General features: G+C 44.9%; 1 protein-coding gene across 1 annotated transcript in view; it reads right to left on the bottom strand.

Moving 5' to 3' along the window:
- The window catches only part of ADAMTS16 (ADAM metallopeptidase with thrombospondin type 1 motif 16), an 89,881-nt gene that overhangs the window by 57,247 nt on the left and 12,795 nt on the right, over positions 1-19,839 (bottom strand). The window contains exons 5-11 of the mRNA XM_081872597.1: positions 18,247-18,446; positions 14,846-14,929; positions 12,060-12,219; positions 10,205-10,310; positions 9,558-9,695; positions 2,572-2,725; positions 1,038-1,133 (exon numbers count right to left, since the gene is read on the bottom strand). Coding sequence (XP_081728723.1) covers positions 1,038-1,133; positions 2,572-2,725; positions 9,558-9,695; positions 10,205-10,310; positions 12,060-12,219; positions 14,846-14,929; positions 18,247-18,446 — 938 coding nt within the window. The remainder of the gene's footprint in view (positions 1-1,037; positions 1,134-2,571; positions 2,726-9,557; positions 9,696-10,204; positions 10,311-12,059; positions 12,220-14,845; positions 14,930-18,246; positions 18,447-19,839) is intronic.

The raw sequence follows: 19,839 nt of genomic DNA, 5'->3' as shown, positions 1-19,839 counted from the left end.
AGCAACAGAGGGGTTCAGAGGCCATCCAAACGGGCCCACCCCAGCAACAAGGAGGCAATTTAGGTGATCTCACCGCAACACATGGCTCTCCGTGATGGAGGACATGATTTGTGGGGAATGTTGATCAGCAGCCAATTTTTAATGGCAGCGATATGGCAACAATGAATATTTTAATTGGGCCTTGAAATATTAGAATTACTATTAAGTTCAAACTTGCTTTCGATATGTTGCATGGAATATGAAATGTATAGGAATATGAACCAGCTCTGCAAGAAAAGTAAGGATACCTTTGGTTTACATATGTGAAAACTGATAACCCTCTCGCTAAGATTAGTATTTCTGCAGAGGAAATGGGGGTTTCCTAGTAAATTGTGAGTGGAAGTTTACTCATTTAAGGTTCTGCATCTTGTGATGAAAAGGTATCTAAGGGCCCTTTATTTTTATTTATTGTTACAAGTTTTTTTTTAACAGGTGTATTTTGCAACATGATATTGATGCAATAACAGCACATTAGTGTTATATTCGACCACCCACCCACCATTCCCCTTTAGTAGCTGCTATGTGATGCTTTTGCACTAGAGGGGCACTCCTGCACAGCAAAAGCAAGGCAAAAAAAATAAAATAAACCCGAGCATTTCAGATATAAAATGTTACAGGATTTCAGCAGGCAGTTACCTGCACTGACTGGAAATGAAGCAGCATGTCTGGCCTGAAACAGAATACTGTTTTCTGGCACCAACGGTGCTGACAGCGGGACTGAGTAAAACCATCCCTGACACCACCATGAGCACAGATTGTTAGGAGCACGCTATAAAAGGGATGTCCTGAGAGGCCCACAGAGAGAACCCCCTTTACTCCAGGGATGAGGAGTCTGCGACCCTCCACCATCCCCAAGTAGCATGGCCAATGGTCAGCGAGGATGGAGGTCACCTGATTTCCCACTCCTGTTCTACTCCCACAATCCCGTTCTCTTCTGTCACCATCCCCATTTCCACACCAAACCATTTCCAAACTAAAAACAAACAAATCTTCCTTACCATGTCATATCCACATGTTGTACCTTCTGCAGCTGGCATGAATTTAGTTTCACATTTTCTGCCGATCCGATGGCACCACAATGCTTTGCAAATATCCTAAATGGGGGAAAATGGCAACAAACTGAAGTCGGCATTTAATTTCTGAATGCATCCACTGTTGCAACTAAAAAAGAGCAAACTCATGCAGTTGATCATGTCCAATGGTCAGTTGACTCACTATGCAATTTTCGGTGGGTAACACCTCCATGTGGAGGTACATTTGACCAAAATTAGGGGCTTCTGTCCACATTATCTCACATCAAAATATCAATCTACTAGATGGCTGAAGCTTGTGCAGTGTAATGGCTAAAGTGCTGCAGGGTAATGGCAGTGTAATGGCTAAAGTGCAGGGTTCAAACCAGGGTTCAAACCCCCACTAAACCATGAAGCTCACAAGGTGACCTTGGGATAGTCATGGTTGCTCAGCCTAACCTACTCACAGGGTTCATTTGAGGATTATATCGGGAGGAGAAAACCATGCACATTACCATTTGAGCTCCTTAGAGTTTGGATCTGATATCCCGCTTTATTACTACCCAAAGGAGTCTCAAAGCGGCTAACATTCTCCTTTGCCTTCCTCCCCCACAACAAACACTCTGTGAGGTGAGTGAGGCTGAAAGACTTCAGAGAAGTGTGACTGGACCAAGGTCACCCAGCAGCTGCATGTGGAGGAGCAGAGACGCGAACCCAGTTCACCAGATTACGAGTGCACTGCTCTTAACCGCTACACCACACTGGCTCTTAGAGGAAAAGGTGGCATATAAATGTAGGACACAACACAGGGCAAAAAAAGAACCTCCTCGAGTTCCTCTGCCATTTGAGATCCAGTGGGTGGTTACTTGGGGGAAGACCTTTTCAGTTATGGCACTCCATAGCACAGGGACATTGTCCTCAGCTCCTTGGATTAAGGGTGGGATAAATCTTGCTTCTTGGGAGAAAAGCAATGACAAACCTAGACAGCATCTTAAAAAGTAGAGACATCACTTTGCCAACAAAGGTCCGTATAGTTAAAGCTATGGTTTTCCCAGTAGTGATGTATGGAAGTGAAAGCTGGACAATAAAGAAGGCTGATCGCCAAAGAATTGATGCTTTTGAATTATGGTGCTGGAGGAGACTCTTGAGAGTCCCATGGACTGCAAGAAGATCAAACCTCTCCATTCTGAAGGAAATCAGCCCAGAGTGCTCGATGGAAGGACAGATCCTGAAGCTGAGGCTCCAATACTTTGGCCACCTCATGAGAAGAGAAGACTCCCTGGAAAAGACCCTGATGTTGGGAAAGATGGAGGGCACAAGGAGAAGGGGACAACAGAGGACGAGATGGTTGGATAGTGTTCTCGAAGCTACCAGCATGAGTTTGACCAAACTGCGGGAGGCAGTGGAAGACAGGAGTGCCTGGCGTGCTCTGGTCCATGGGGTCATGAAGAGTCGGACATGACTAAACAACTAAACAACAACAACAACAACAAATATGTGGTGAAACAAAACAGGTTCTTACTTTTTTGAAGTCCATCATGCACAGCTTGGCTTTCTCACCAAACTGCCACTTGCACTGCGTGGCAGCATCATACAGCTCTCCTGGAAGCTTCTCAGGATATTTGTACTCATGCACAGGCTTAGGCTGATCAGCAAGACACAAGGACTGAGCAGAGCTGCAAGAGACCCAAACAAGGTGTATTTGGATATGTCAAATGCAGTTTTAAAAGGGACCCGTCTTGCAGCTAGTCAGCTGTGAAACAAGGCAGTTCTAGTTCAGCTATGGACAAGAACGAAAGGATATAGGAATATGGGAGTGTCATACTCTGCTTGAAATGACTAGGTTTGAGATAAAAGAGGTGCAAGGGAATTGTGAGCTGGTATTTGGGGTGTTAGAGAAGCTATTCCTTAAGCTTCCTTGGCTGGTCAGCTGCCTGCTCTGACTCTTGAAGGCAAAAGGATTAACTGTTGCCATCTTTTCATACTATTGTTTGAGCTAAGATACTTTGCTGCAGCCTCTGTTCCTCAGCTGAGACCATTTACTGGAGAGGACAGCTGTGTCCTAGGGCTACTGGAAAGCACTGAAGAGACAAACAACATCCTACCAATAACATGCTAGAATTCCTGCTCCATGATTGCAGTCATGGGATTGTTGTCTTTCACATGATGGTGGATGTTTTGACTCCACAGAGTGGGAAGTGACGGAGACAGGAGTTTGTGTTACTGTGTTCCGTGAAGTGGGACTATTGTCCTTTGTTCTTTCTCTCTTTGCTGTCTGATGCTAGAGAGAGACGGAGCCATGTTGCAGTGCTCCGTGTGTGTTTAGATGTAAATAAAGTAGATTAGCCAAAACGCTGAGTTGCTGAGGTCTGTCATGCGCAAGCTGCACAAACTCTGCGGATCCCAAAGTGTGCTGATGTCTGTTGGCATCGGTTGCTGTGATGTTCGGGCTGAAGAAAGCTTTTGAAGCTCCTGAACGAACGGCCAGGAGGGAGAGAACATGCTAGTTGGGCATATGTCTCTACCAGGGTCCTACTCGAGTGTAGGATGAGCTTCTAACATAACAACCCTCTACTCCTGGATGTCACCCTGATATAATAGGGTGCAGAGGACATCGGTAGCACCTTCAAAGCCATGTATTTTCACCCTAGATTTTGGCGTAAAACTTCCTTGGACTACTACTGCTGGTGGCAATAAAAGCGGAAAGTTTTGATGTGGTCCTTTCCTGTATCAAAGTAAATGTGTTTTTGTTACATCACAGGAAGTATTTATTTTCATTTATTTAAAAGCATTTCTAAACCACTTTTTATTTATTTATATTTTTTAAAGAACAAGGTATGTAAGTGAGGAAGAATTTAGGCACGGGCAGAAACTGGAGTCCCAGGTTTCCTGTCTGCAAATGAAGTTGGCAAAAGAAAACCCCTAGACTGGTGGTAGACTCCAGCTACTGTTTGGGTTCACTCCAAGGCCAATGGTCAGAGTTTAAGGGAATTGTAGTCTAGGAACATTCAGAAGGTATCATTTTGGCTACCCCTCCTTAGACCTTTGAACTGGATGTTCTGGTTCTAGATTAATGCAAGGACTACAAAACCTGGAATACAGCTATGTTCTATTATCAGGAACAACAAATAAAACCATTCACAAATCATTCTCAAGGTTTCGAGAACACATCAAGTCTGCCGGACCTGGGTGTGTACATTGTCACTCCCCATTGTAATCAGCACTCAGATGAGCATGTTTGATATTGGGCCCAAGACACTTTGGTACCTGAGGCAAACCACAAATTGGTGCCACACCCCTGTCCCAGCCAAGGAAAAAGGGGGAGTGAAGAACAACATTAGGAACAAAGAGGGAATAGAGCTCCACATTGGGACCCACTGCCCCTGTGGATCCTGCCACCTGAGGTGGTTGCCTCACCTTGCCTAATAGGTGGGCCGGCCCCATTTGATAACTTTTATCATCAGAGCCTCAGCATATCTAATGTTACCAGCTGAGAATGTGCAGAGGGATAAACTGTGACTGGAACAGCAATGAAGTTAGCTCTCAACTCTCTGGTGTTTGACAACTTTCTGGTTCAAATCAGATCAGTAGTTTGCCTTGCATCTAGTTGTCTTCAATTCTGTGCTGTTGAAAAACAAGATGAGCACACCCTGGGGATATCAGACGCGTGAGTGGCTGAGTCTAACATTAACCCATTCTCCTAAAATAAGTTCCACCATACAAGCATCACTAAATGGGATGAGATCTTCTGCTATTAATAGTGGAAGCACGACAGGACAACGTGGTCAACACTATTAGCGTGACTGAGAGAAATTTAGCACAGCAGGATTCTGCATGGAACTTCTTAGCATTGCAACACAGCATCCATCTAACAAATGACAGAAAAGCAAGTCAATTCAAAAACTTACTGCAAGCTCATTCACTGAATGCTTGCGGTTTTCAGAAAGCTGAGCAGATCCCTGTTACAGGTGCATCTGTTAAGAAATGCAGTCATCTACCAGTGCTTCACTCACATGGAAGTTGATTCCATTTTCACATTTCCCTATCTGTTTTCCTATTTTCCTATTCCCCACATTATCTTTGAGCATTCACACGATGTAAAAGCCACCTTTGGAACCACAGCAGAATCTAGCACAAGTTCATCACTTATTTCATTATTAATTGCAAAAGGGTTTTTTGCATGTTCAGACCCTGAAACCTCCCCCCAAATAAATTCACACACGAGTCAAATTTTTGGATTGGTTTTTGGCCGAATTTAGGCCACAACTTTATTGATCACAGAAAGTGAGTGGTTGCATAGACTCTGGTTCGACCAGCTCCCTGCCATGCAGGTAGCACTGACCCAGGGTTCCAGCATAGGACAGCCAAGGGTGAACACCTGGATAAGCGGAAAGCCGGGAACGGGCTAACTCTGCCACCCAAATGTCCCCCTGGACTCAGGCATGGGCACAACCCCCTCTCAGGGGTTGACCAAACCATCGAGTCCCTGGATTCCTTTAATGGAATATCCTTCACATAGGGATTGTGAGAGCGTTCTCCCATCCCTATCACATGAACCAGTGCCTATCTGCAACCTTACAAGTTGTGACGATTTGCTACATGGCAGGCGAAACCCAAATGGCAACAGCCAATCTGCCAAGTGGGGAAAATTTCTGCCGTGCCCCTGTCCCAACAACAGATGACACACGATGGCATAGCAAGGTCAAGCGCAAAGCCCTAAAAGTTGGGAGAGGTGGGTGGGTGTTCCGAATGCACGTTCCAAAAGAGGAAGCTCTGGGTCACGTGCATGGGCATAAATAGGTCCCTTGAACCATTTGGACTGCGTCCCATTGGCCAGATTGTACCCAGCTTCAAGGGAGCTACCAATTGGGTGTTGTGGCTGACCAATCGTACCCATCCACAACACAGGGTGTCGGTTTGCTGGGTCTCACAGCACTACGTGCCCTCTTTAAGGGAGGACCCGATTTACTCCTTGGAAGCAAATACAGTAAGCCCACAACTTGTGTGTGGGGGGGGTTATGTTCTGGGGATCATGCCTAAAGCCAAAATCACATATGGTCAAAACACATTGGGTTCAGTGCTGAATAGGATTGCGTAAGTATATTTTTTCTGGACGCCCGCCTCTTTCTGTCTTCCTTCCTTCCTTCCTTCCTTCCTTCCTTCCTTCCTTCCTTCTTTTTGCCAAGCACGTAAAGCTGAATGCGCACAAATTAAATGCATGTAAGTTGTGGGCTTTACTGTAACATGGAAATGCAGTGGCGTAGCGTGGGGGGTGCAGGGGGGGCCGTCCGCACCGGGCGCAACATCTGGGGGTTAGGGTTAGGGGGCGCAAATCCACAGGTTAGGGGGCGCAAATCCACGGGTTAGGGGGTGCAAATTACTTGCCTTGCCCCGGGTGCTGACAACCCACACTACGCCACTGTGGAAATGAACACTAAATTTGCACCACATTCCACTATTGTTCCAGATGTAGGTTTTACATCATGTGAATGCTCAAATATAATGCAGAACGTAGCAATTAGGAAAATGGAATAAACTGTGATGTGAACACAGCCCCAAGGTAGTGAAATACTTTGTCGAGAGATACAGGTTCAAATCTCCACATAGCCACGAAGCTCACTGGGTGACTTTGGGACAGACACATTCTCTCAGCCTAACCTGCTTCACAGGGTTGCTGTGAGGGAAAATAGCAGCATGAGGAGAGAACCATGTATGGTGCCTTGAGCTCAAACCCACAGCCCTGAGATTAAGAGCCTCATGTTTTGAGGAAATCCTTTATCAAGTGAAGTGTAAACCTTCTTGATTAAAATTGTTTGTGATAACCTTTCTGACTCTTATCTTACCTAAGCAAACACTACTTAGTAAAATGCAGCAGAAAAATTGAGTGGACGCCCCTTGCCCCAAATCCTAGAGGAGGCAGAGCATTAAAACATATTCCTGTTCTTGGGGGACAGGGGGCGGGCAGGTGTGGAGGACTCCCTGGTCCTGAATGGGGTAACTGTGCCCCTGAAGGACCAGGTGTGCAGCCTGGGAGTCATTTTGGATTCACAGCAGTCCATGGAGGCGCAGGTCAATTCTGTGTTTACCAGCTCCATCTGGTATGCAGGCTGAGACCCTATTTGCCCGCCAACTGTCTCACCAGAGTGCTGCATGCTCTAGTTATCTCCTCCCTGGACTACTGCAATGCACTCTATGTGGGACTACCTTTGAAGGTGACCTGGAAACTACAAGTAATCAAGAATGCGGCAGCGGCCGCTGAGACCACATAACATTGGTCTTGAATGACCTACATTGGCTCCCAGTACGTTTCCGAGCACAATTCAAAGTGTTGGTGATGACCTTTAAAGCCCTAAATGGCCTCGGTCCAGTATACCTGAAGGAGCGTCTCCACTCCCATCGTTCTACCCAGACACTGAGGTCCAACACCAAGGGCCTTCTGGTGGTTCCCTCACTGCGAGAAGCCAAGTTACAGGGGACCAGGCAGAGGGCCTTCTCAGTAGTGGCACCCACTCTGTGGAACGCCCTCCCACCAGATGTCAAAGAGAAGAACAGCTACCAGACTTTTAGAAGACATTAAAAGCTTCCCTAAAGAGGGCTGCCTTTTAATGTTTAACAGACTACTGTATTTTAATACTTCGTTGAAAGCCACCCAGAGTGGCTGGGGAAACCCAGCCAGATGGGCGGAATATAAATAATTTATTATTATTATTATTATTATTATTATTATTATTATTATTATTATTATTATTATCTTCGTTATGCTCCATATAGTGAGAAAGGCAGCATTCTTTTTTTTTCATTTCTTTTTATTGAATTTCACTTAAATAACCAAAAGAGAAAACAAATCAACAATTTCAAAAGAGATATCCAAACATAACATAAAAATAACATCAGTTTCCGTTACAGTTCTTTGTCTTCGCACTTAAATCTTTATATCTTTAAATCTTTAAATCTTTAAATCTTTAAATCTTTCCTCTACACACCTATTGACCTTCATCCCTCCCGATTTCGGGCTTCTTAATAAAAATACTTTCTTTTTCCTGCAGCTGATAATTGTTAATGGTTTACACATCGTAAGATCTATATCAAAGCTGCTATAGTTTTTAAGTTTCTATAATTCCCTTCAATGTATACCATAAATTTATTCCAGTCACTAATAAACTGTATTTTTTTTGGTTTCTGATTTTTTGTGTCATTTTTGCTAATTCAACAAATTCAAATAATTTTATTTGCCAATCTCTAATCGCTGGGGTGTTTGGACTTTTCCAATTTTGTGCAATTAATATTCTAGCCGCAACTGTAGCATACTGGAATAATGTCTTATCTTTTTTAATTTCATCCCCAATTATTCCTAGTAGGAAAGCCTCTGGTCTTTTGGGGAAAGTGTATTTAAATATTTTTTTTAACTCATTATAAATAAGTTCCCAAAATTTCTTCATTTCTTCGCATGTCTACCACATATGGTAGAAATTGCCTTCTTTGATTTTACACTTCCAGCAGGCCTTATTTCCTGTTTTATACATTTCCCCTAATTTTGCCGGTGTGATGTACCACCTATACATCATCTTTTCCAAATTTTCTCTGAGTGTGACACATGCCATGAATTTCATTCCACTAGTCCATAATTTCAACCACTTATCATATTCTATATTGTATCCCAAATCCATTGCCCATTTTGTCATGACCTCCTTTATGTCCCATTCTAATAATATGTTATACATTTTGGATAATAACTTGGATTTACCTTCAATTATTTCTATCTGAAATTTAGATTTTTTTTCATTCATCCCTACTTTTTTATCTTCCTTCCATGCTGCATTTATTTGATGGAATTGCAGCCATCCTGTTAATTTGTCTTTCAACTCCTCATATGCTCTCCTTCTCCTTCCATATTTGCTTTTTTGGTAGTTAAAATGTTGATTGGCGATAACCACCAGGGTGTTTTCCATTCTAAAAGTTTTTTTTTATTTTTCTCCCAAACTTCATAAAGTGGCCCTCTAATAATATGGTTTGAAAAACCTTTGTGTACCTTTTCTTTATTTAGCCACAAATAGGCATGCCAACCGAATCTGTTGTTGAAGCCTTCTAGGTCTAGCAGGTCAGTGTTTTCCAAATTAATCCAATCTTTGATCCAACAGAGGCAGGAGGCCTCGAAGTATAATTTCAGATTAGGTACCAAGAATCCCCCTCTTTCTTTCCGATCTGTAAGTAGTTTAAATCTAATTCTCGGTCTTTTCCCTTGCCATATAAATTTCGAAAGAGTTTTTTGCCAATCTGTAAACATTTTGGAAAGGCAGCATTCTTGCGACAGTGGGCCCTTGGCTGGTCTTGGGGCCTAGCGAATGCCCAGTCAATCCACTATCCCAAGAGATCTATGAATGTTATCTATCTGCTCTGGTATACTGAGCCACAGGTAAGTTAAAACATCCAGATTTCCCTTTCTCAAAAGTGTGGGGGCGGGAAGCAAAGTTTTCAGTGACTCAACTCTCATTTCCACAACATGCATACCTTAGAAATTTGTAGAGATACTGACGGCTACAAGCTGACCAGGAGAAGACCCCATTGTGTCCTGCCAGCGTGGGTGACATGATGTTACCTTCAGACTTTTTGCAAATATTTCCCTCTCCGTCATGGATCATGCCAAAGCTGCAGGAGGAAAAATGGATTAACTTGCATTCTCTCCTATATAAATACTGCCTAATAATACCAGCACTCTTAACTGCAACTTCGTAAGAGAGCTTTCTCTGTTGTGCACCATTTTTAATCCTGACCAGTTTTTAGGAAAAAAAAACCTATCAATAATTTTTGAGGACTCTTTTGAAAATTCCTGCTGAATACTTTTACCCAATACTTCACATAGAGTGATAGTCCCAGCCATTGTTCCAGCCCCGAAAGCCATAGAATCTGAACTCTGAAATGCTGAGCAGATGAAACACGAAGGCAAACAAGCCGACCTAAATTACAATATGTTTGTTTGGAATATCATATCAGTGTTTGAATTCTAACCACAGTTTACTCAAACAGTCATTTGGCTTGTTACCAGATATTTAACTGAAGCACAACGAATTTCTACTTCACCTGTTAGAAAGGATGCTGGAAAAAACAAACAAACAAATATCTAGTATCTCTTTCCAAAGATATGCATACAAACTTACTTGTGTCCAGACTCATGAGCAATAGTAAATGCCAGACCAAGACCAGTATCTTCATTAACTGTGCAGCTGCGATATTTACTGCACATTCCATTTATTGGAGCAAATCCTGGTAAATTAAATGTAAAGGGAGGGGAAAAAGCATTCATTAGGAAATGGTCTTTGTGAATGTTAGTTTAATAAATACCAAAAAAGAAAATACAAAAGAACTTGGTCTGTTGGCTTCAAAATGCATATGCAATACTTGGGTTTTTGCAAAGTAGACTGTTGCTGCCAGGGACACACAGCTTCTGTGTTGTGATACGAATTAGAAAGGAACTGCTTTCTCTGCTTTTATGTATCTCAGTGCACAACTGGATCCCTGCGCGCGCGCGCGCGCTCTCTCTCTCTCTCTCTCTCTCTCTCTCCCCCCCATACCCACCCACACCACTAATTCCTGACCAGAGGTATTGGCAGAGCTATTACACTGGATAACAAAATAGAGGCATCTCTCTCCCATCACCTGAATATTGCAAAACCCATGGCAAACATCTGATAGCATTTAATTCCAGCATTTATCACACTGATGTCCTGCCCTGAGGAATCAAATGGGTATACACTGAGAGGCGGTATGGATTTGGACTGCAGAACCCCAATTTATTTATTTATATATCCCATTGTTCTCCAAGAAGCTCCAGGAATACGGGGGTGGAGGTGGGGGTGGGGGTGGGACAGAAGATCCCTGTTCAACATCAAGCCTCAAATTCTATTCCTACAGATGCCCGTTAGTTTGCAACTATTCCACCACTGTTGGCATTTGTGGGGCATGGTGGGTAGCAATTCTTAGAGGGCAAGATAGGGTAAGGTTACCAGATTTTTTTCAAAGAATCCGGGGACACTTTTTTTTTTTTTGAAAAGAGAAAAAAAGGTTATTTTTTAAAAAGAAAATTAAGAAGTAATATCTTCTCTTCTGTGGTCTCCTCGGTCCCACGGCCTTCTTCTTAGCCCCGGCCTCCTCTTTTGGAGTGCTAACTACTGTGGAGTAGGCTAGGGTCGGGCCTCGGCTTGGCCATGCGTCCTTGTCCTCCCAGTGCTCTCCTACCTCTCCTCCTCAGCTGTGGCATCAGCAGTGGCATGGAAAGGTTGGAGCTCCCCCCTTTTTCTCTTTCCTCTTTCTTTCTATTCCTTTTCCTCTCCCCTCCTTCTCCCTGCATCGGCTGCAAGGTTTTCCTGGCCCCAGAGAGCTGCTGGGCAGTTGGCCAGGTGGCCGGGCATTCTCACTCCCAGCTCAATTTGGGTCACAGTGTGTGTGTCAGTGGTTCCCCCAGTTGACGCGCCGGGCGTCCCTGGTTCCCCCTTGGCAATGGCAGCGGCAGTCTCAGCAGCTCAGAGCCAGCCTGGTAGTGCAGTTGGCTCTGGCTGGCTTCAGGAGCTGCTCACTGCCGTGACACCGCCATTTTGCCTCTCCGGAAGTCTCCATATGACGTGTCCTGTGCCGTTGAACCAATCACATAACATTCATTCCCTACTAATAAATCTACAACACTTAAACTATAAACCCGGGGACATTAAATGAAATCTGGGGACGGATTTTGTCCAGGGACAGATTTGTAAATCTGGGGACTGTCCCCGGGAAACGGGGATGTCTGGTAACCATAAGATAGTGTCTAGGACCCTTCAGTTGCTCGAGTGTAATCATGCCAGTCAGTTGTGAAATAATAGGGCCAATATGTGTTTAGCCGGTTAAGTGTCAAGCCAGACACTGGATTTTAGGTATTTAGGACCATCAGCAAAATACATTGATTTTGCCAAGGCCTTTAAGAGCAGGGGTTAATGCTTCAGCAACGATGACCACAGTAGGTTGCCAGCAAGGACTCACCTAACGTATCACATGGCTCGTTCTTCCAGGAACATATATCTAGGCCGGTAAGCAAAATGGCATGGTCATGGCGGCTCCCATCCTTCCCCATCAGCCCGGACTGCCACTGACAAAAACTACTCAGGGTATGGTCAGCGTGGTGATTGATCACGAGCCCTGGCTGAACGGAAGAGTCAAACAGAAGAAAAAGTCCAATGGGAAATGGGAATGAGATTTAGTTTTGTAGCTGTGGGCAAGTTGATAAAAACAAGCAGGTGTTTAAAGGGAAAGACACAGTCTTGGAGCCTGGCTTGGCCTTACCAACGTGTCCCTGGCCCCCTCGCTGAATGGCCTCTTGGCCAGAGCTTGCTCATTCCTTGCACAGATGGTGAACAGACACAGAGGAAGGGAGGCGGGCAAGGGGTGACCCCAGTGTGGCCTGGCTTGGCACTCCTTTCTGCGGGTGTTAGGGGGAATCACCCTCCAATTCACCAGCTGGGCTTTTCCTTTGTGGGCTGGCAGGCGGCACAGTGTGGCCCCACTTGGCTCCAGTGGCAAGGGCTGGTGGAGCAGGCTCCATACACCCTCTGCACCCTGCCCAGCCTGTGTGCACACCCTGGGCACTGGCACTACGACGCTGCTCTTTATCTCTCAATCAGAGCAAACAGCAATTGGGGTTTTCCCCCAATTGCCATTTGCTCTGACCTGTCAATCAGTGTTCTTCAGTTGTACCTTGGAAGTTGAACGGAATCCATTCCGGAAGTCCATTCGACTTCCAAAATGTTTGGAAACCAAAGCGCAGCTTCTGATTGGCTGCAGGAAGTTCCAATCGGAAGCTGCAGAAGCCCCATCGGATGTCTGGCTTCCAAAAATAGTTCACAAACCGGAACAGTCACTTCCAGATTTGTGGCATTCGGGAGCCAAAACGTTCTGGAACTAAGCTGTCCGAAAACCCAAGTACGACTGTATATGCTATGTGAACTGCGGTATCCAAATTTGAAATATATTGTATGTCATCATTAAACATAAGCATTGGAGGATAGTATGAATCTTAGCTCTAGGTTCCTCTTTAGAAAAAAACAGCAAGGGAGAGGAACAAGGGTTCCAAAATATCAGAAACAGGTTGTAAATATCATTTAAAATAAATCAATATTGTATCCGAAGATATTATTATGTTTGTCCAATATTTCTTCCTCCTTTTTACAAAATCTGTTATCCGACATAATAACAGGAACAAAGGATAAAAGTAAAGAAAATCAGCAGAGCCTGATTGGACTAAGAGATTTCCCAATGGACAGGACTGGGTCCAAAGTGTTCACATAACCTCTACTGACCAAGAAGTAAACTCCATTTGAATTTAACAGAATTTACTTCTGAGCAGGCATGGTTAGAATTATGCTGTAACTAACTAAAAGCTGCCCTTATAAAATTAACAAGTACTAACTGTTCCTTTAACTCCCTTTGCTGCAAAAGAAAGAATTGTAAGCAGTGGCACAGTAAGCAGCAGATTTACAATTACAGAGCAGCAATTTTTAAGCATAAGATGTAAAGGAAAATTATATCACAGGTGTAAGATCAAAAGATTACTCTCCTTACTCTTTTCATGTTGGACGTGGTCCAAGCACGAAAAGCTAAACATTCAATGTAATTAACCTGTCACTTAAGGAGTCCTGATCGCTCAGCACATAAAATGAAGCATTACATTGCTAGCAGAGCGTTCTACTGCACAGGGGTTTGCAGACAACTCAAAAACAAAAAAGGAGAGAGGCAAGTAAATGAAGGGAGCATAGGCTTTCATGTCCCTGTCAACACAGTTGTAACAGCTGGAATAGTGAGGATCGGGAGCTGTTCTTGTGGGGCTCAATGTAGGAACGATACAGGGTTCTGTATCTCCAAGTATGGAGTTTTTAAGTGCTTCCTTAAGTGGTCAGTTTAGAAGTGTGTTCCAAATCAAAGTGTGTCTAGTGGAGTTAGGTACACATGGTTGGGGACTGGGAGTGAGCTGAGAGTTCCTATTGAACCTCCATTCTTACACACAGCATTTCTCCACTATCTCTAACCATCAGTATGGGTCCTGTATACCTGAAGGAGCGTCTCCCCCCCCATCGTTCAGCCCGGACACTGAGATCCAGTGCCGAGGGTCTTCTGGTGGTTTCCTCACTGCGAGAAGTGAGGTTACAGGGAACCAGACAGAGAGCCTTCTTGGTAGTGGTGCCCACTCTGTGGAACACCCTCCCTTCAGATGTGAAGGAAATAAGCAGCTATCCTATCTTTTTAAAAGACATCTGAAGGCAGCCCTGTTCAGGGAAGTTTTGAATATTTAATGCTGTATTGTTTTTAACACTTGATTGGAAGCCGCCCAGAGTCGCTGGGGAAATTCAGCCAGATGGGCGGGGTATAAATAATAAATTATTATTATTATTATTATTATTATTATTATTATTATTATTATTATTATTATTATCCTCGTGACATTGTGGTTAACCACGGTCCACACTAAGCATGGGTTGCTTAGAATTGAGCCAGTTAACAATGATCACTAAAAACCAACCCCTGATTAGAACTGAACATGGAGTCAGCACAACCACGGTGAAAACACAGGGAAATCTGTGCTTGAAAAGGAGACGGTTGGTGGAAGATGGTGTCATGGCAGCTTGAGTCAGGGCTTAGTTGATTCACTCTTGCGAAACCATTTCTGCCCTAAGTCTGACAGACTGAACTTTGACAATAATGAATGGGGCTCTCTAATAGTAAAACGATGTTTAATTATTCAGCTTCAAAGAAAACAGTGCAATATTTGCGGTTACCTGTTCTTCTTCCAAAAGTATCAAGCCAACAACTGCGATATTGATATTTCCTCCAATGGTTCCATCTCTGAACAAAGCAGAAACCTAAGAGGAAATACCAAAAATGAAAGCTGATGAAGCTAATGCAGTACAGTGGTGCCCCGCAAGACAAACGCCTCGCAAGACGGAAAACCCGCTAGACGAAAGGGTTTTCCGTTTTGGAGGCGCTTCGCAAAACAAATTCCCCTATGGGCTTGCTTCGCAAGACGAAAATGTCTTGCGAGTTCCTGCGGGTTCCCCCCCCCCCTTTTCCTAAGCCGCTAAGCCGCTTAACAGCTGATCACTAAAAGCCGCTAAACCGCTAATAGCGCTAATCCGCTAATCCGTCAATGGGCTTGCTTCGCAAGAGGAAAAAACCACTAGACGAAGAGAATCGCGGAACGGATTCTTTTCGTCTTGCGAGGCACCACTGTACCCTCATCTGCCGTGAAAAATTAATTATCTTTATTATTTGATTTATATACTGCTTACATGCCAAAATGGGGCCTAAGCAGTTTACAACTATAAAATCAACACGTAATCAAATTATACAATGACAAATCCATTGGGCATTAAAACATGCTTAATTAAAATATATAATAAGGCAAAAATTTAAAAGGTTGAACGCTTAAAACAGTTAAAACACCAAAACCAGAAGCTCTCTTCAGGGAACCTAAACAGGTATGTCTTCAGGAGATGGTGGGATGCCAAAACTGAGGGGGCCCCTCATATTTCAGAATTAGGGCTAGAACACAATCTATTGGTTTCATACAAATGCCATGTTGCTGTCTCCTGCTTATGGAAAAGTGCTTGGAAATGTGCCCATTAAACAATGAATATATATATATATATATATATATATATATATATATTCTCATTACTCTTGTAACTTTGCTTATGCATCTGGCCTATCAATGTTTATGCCACAATATGTTTACATTTAATATGCCATAGGACTCTTTCTTTTTGTTGTTGTTACACGTAACAACAGATTGTTGCAATTCTTTTGGGTTGTTTTTTTTAATGCAGTGTAATTTAACCAAGGGATGCGGGTGGCACTGTGAGTTAAACCACAGAGCCTAGGGCTTGCCGATCAGAAGGTGGGCGGTTCAAATCCCTGTGACGGGTTAAGTTCCCATTGCTCAGTCCCTGCTCCTGCCAACCTAGCGGTTCGAAAGCACGTCAAAGTGCAAGTAGATAAATAGGTACGGCTCTGGCAAGAAGGTAAACGGTGTTTCCGTGCGCTGCTCTGGTTTGCCAGAAGTGGCTTAGTCATGCTGGCCACATGATCCGGAAGCTGTACGCCGGCTCCCTTGGCCAATAAAGCGAGATGAACGCTGCAACACCAGAGTCGTCTGCAACTGGACCTAACAGTCAGGGATCCCTTAACCTTAAATTTAACCAAAGTCAGGTACTTAAACCCTACTTGATTTCAAAGGGGGAGTTATGCACAAGATTGCTCCCTGAACAACAGAACAAAAAGGCACATTAATCGTCAAGGGTGGCCTGGGGCCATTATTTTCTTGTTTTCATTTATAATGTCTGCCACTTCTTTACTTCCTCCTTTTTACAACTATGTCTACATCCTGGATGCCCACACCCTGGTAGCGATCAGAAAGCTCTTGATCTTGTTCCCTGGATGCATGGATTGTCTGTCAGCCTAGCTGATGAGCCTCCTCCAACTACTGTGGCTCTTTCTCCAAGACATTTACCGTATTTTTCGCACCATAGGGCGCACCGGACAATAGGGCGCACCTAGTTTTGGGAGGCGGAAAACAAGAAAAAAATATTCTTAACCCCAGAAGCCAGAACAGCAAGAGGGATCTGGCTTCGGGGATACCAAAGAGGCTGCGCAGGGCTAAAGCAGAAGCCAGGACAGATGCGTCGCCGAAGGAGCACTGCGCCTTCTCTCTCTCTGCCCAGCGCCCCTCCTTCACAGGAGAGGTGCTGCGCAGAGAGGGAGAAGGGGCATCGCCCTTCAGCGACCCTGGAGAAGGAACAGAAGGAGTCCCTTCTGTCGCCCCAAGCCTCGCGCGCCTGGCGGGACCTCCGGGCACGCAAGGCTTGCAGACACTTGCCCGAAGCACGGGGAGCCCTCCGGAGGGCTCCCTGTGCTTCGGGCAACAGGCTGCCGCCCCAAGCCTCGAGCGCCCGGCGGGAGCTCCTGCCGGGCGCGCAAGGTTTGCAGACACTGGCCCGAAGTACGGGGAGCCCTCCGGAGGGCTCCGCGTGCTTCGGGCAACAGGCTGCCACCCCAAGCTTCGCGCGCCCGGCGGGAGCTCCCGCCAGGCGCGCAAGGCTTGCACCTCCGGAGGGCTCCCTGTGCTTCGGACAACAGGCTGCCGCCCCAAGCCTCGTGCGCTCGGCGGGACCTCCTGCCGGGCGCGCAAGGCTTGTGCACACTCGCTGGGGCTGCAGGCCGCTGCCCGCAAGCCTCGTGAGCTCGCGGGAACTCCCGCCGGGCTTGCAAGGCTTACGGATAGCTTCCTGAAGCCTGGAGAGCGAGAGGGGTCAGTGCACACCGATGCCTCTCGCTCTCCAGGCTTCAGCAAAAGCCTGCATTCACACCACAGGACGCACACACATTTCCCCTTCGTTTTTGGAGGGGAAAAAGTGCGTCCTATGGAGCGAAAAATACGGTACACAGCCAAGGGAGGTGGTGCCCCTAGAAGTTTGGCAGCCCATGTAGCTGCTTAAGCAGTGGCGTAGCGTGGGGGGTGCAGGGGGGGCCGGCCGCACCGGGCGCAACATCTGGGGGTTAGGGTTAGGGGGCGCAAATTACTTGCCTTGCCCCGGGTGCTGACAACCCACGCTACGCCACTGTGCTTAAGCTTGCTTCTATAATTGTGCTGGCCCCAAAAGACATGCTCAACACTTTTGCTGGAATCAATGAGTCTGAAACGTGCTCAATTTTTGCCAGATCATACCCATACTTCAAAGGAGAAAGAAACCAATACAACATGCATCAAAGTAACCTCCCTCCTGCAAAATCGGTACGTGATTTCAGGGTTGCAGGGCACAAAACAATGTGCAACAAGGGCAACATTTGTGGTTCATTAACTTTTACTTCCATGTTGCACAGATCTCATCGCTCCACTCTCAGGAAAACTAAAGATTAACTAAACCAGACATGCCACAAAGCACTAAGGCTATATACACTTTAGCGGTTTGAAGCACAGTGAGGTTGTTTCCCCACAACCTGTGTTTGAAGCAGCTGTAAGGGCCAGGGAGAGGGGTGGGAATACTCTCAGTCTCACTCCAGAAAGTATCTGGAGGGGTGAGGAGAGTACACACTAGTGGCTAAACATGCTTATAAAGTGACAATATTAATTTTGAATCTGTATTCATCACCCAACGTGTCTCAAGAAAAAGGACTATCATACCATATTGAGTATAGTCAGGACGTACGTAGTAATATTGTCATGGCCATGGTTTTGCATCATCTTTTTGTCAACCACCACCAAGGTCTCAACATTCAGCTCTTTGCTCTTGTGAGCCTTCATAAGAGATCGCTTGCTTCGCAGTAGATATCTATATTCATCTGGCAGGATGTAAGTGTCTCCATCTGGAGGCTGGGGCATATCTGCAAGAAGCAAGACAGGAGATGTTCAAGTAAAACTAAAGCTGTGTTTTTCACAGTGTAACGTCAAATCAAAGAGCTAAACACATGAACAGGATTATACTAGGCTCCCCAAAAGTAACTTCCATGTACAGTGGTACCTCTGGATACGAACGGGATCTGTTCCGGAGCCCCGTTCACATCCTGAAGTGAACGCAACCCATTTCTGCGCGTCTGCGTGTGTGCAGGTCGCCATTCACTGCTTCCGCGCATGCGTGTGACATCATTTTGACTGTCTGCGCATGCACAAGTGGCGAAACCCAGAAGTAATGTGTTCCGTTACTTCCGGGTCACCATGGAGCACAACCCGAAAGCGCTTAACCTGAAGTAGCTTCAACCCGAGGTATGGACTGTAGTGGGAAAGAATTATAGCAGAGCATGGCATCCATTTATAAGGCAGAAGGACACCTTGGTGTCTCCAGTTAAAGCAGGGGTAGCTAAGTTGTAGTACTTTAGATGGGCTACAATATCCCAAAACTATTGGCCATGCTGGTGGGGACCAAAGAAAGTCCAGCATCGTTCTGATGGCCACACCATAGCTACCTACCAGTTAATGGATCTCCTGTAGCAATGAAAGCCTTGTGCTGAGATCTCAGAGACCCACAGCCCTGGGAAGGGTCAAGTACGTGTGACAAGAACTTAATACATTTCCAGAGGGCAGTGTTTACTAATATTTTTAAGCAACTTAACACCACTAAGTTTCTTAACCTTCTGCTCCATCCCTTTCTTTCCCATCTAGTGCTTCATGCACTCTGTACAGAACATTATTAATCATCCCTGTTTGATTTCCCATATACAGGTGTCACTGGAGAAATAGAGGATGAAGACAGGAACCACACTGCTCCACTCAGGTGCAGGGAACCTTTGGCTCTCCAGATGTTGTAGAACTACAACTTCCATCATCTCTGACCATTGGCCATGTACAAAACAAAAAAAATTCCTTCCAGTAGCACCTTAAAGACCAACTAAGTCAGTTTTTGGTATGAGCTTTCGTGTGCATGCACACTTCTTCAGATACACACTACATTGGCCATGTAGTTCAGCAACAGTTAGAGGGCGAAAGGTTCTCTTCATCTGACTCCAGTGTTAGTACCAAACCTGTTAGTTTAGGCAATGTTACCAGAGGCGGCTGTGCACTACTTCACAGCCCCTAACTTTGAAAATTGTACAAAAACATTTACTTTTAAGTCCTATTGATTTCAAACTGGTCCATTAAGTACACCTACGTCTCTCCTGTTTAAATAAATTTATTTATTAAAAAATATACTGCTTAATATAATACAAATCTCTAAGCAGCTTACCTTAAAGAATCAAAAACAATGAGACCTAAGGCATACTTTACATTGGCTGAATTGTG

This window comes from Podarcis erhardii (genome assembly GCF_964252035.2).
Source record: "Podarcis erhardii genome assembly, chromosome: 8".
Lineage (NCBI taxonomy): Eukaryota > Metazoa > Chordata > Lepidosauria > Squamata > Lacertidae > Podarcis > Podarcis erhardii.
Note: the sequence above shows the minus strand (reverse complement) of the source record. Positions and strands in the feature narration are given on the sequence as shown.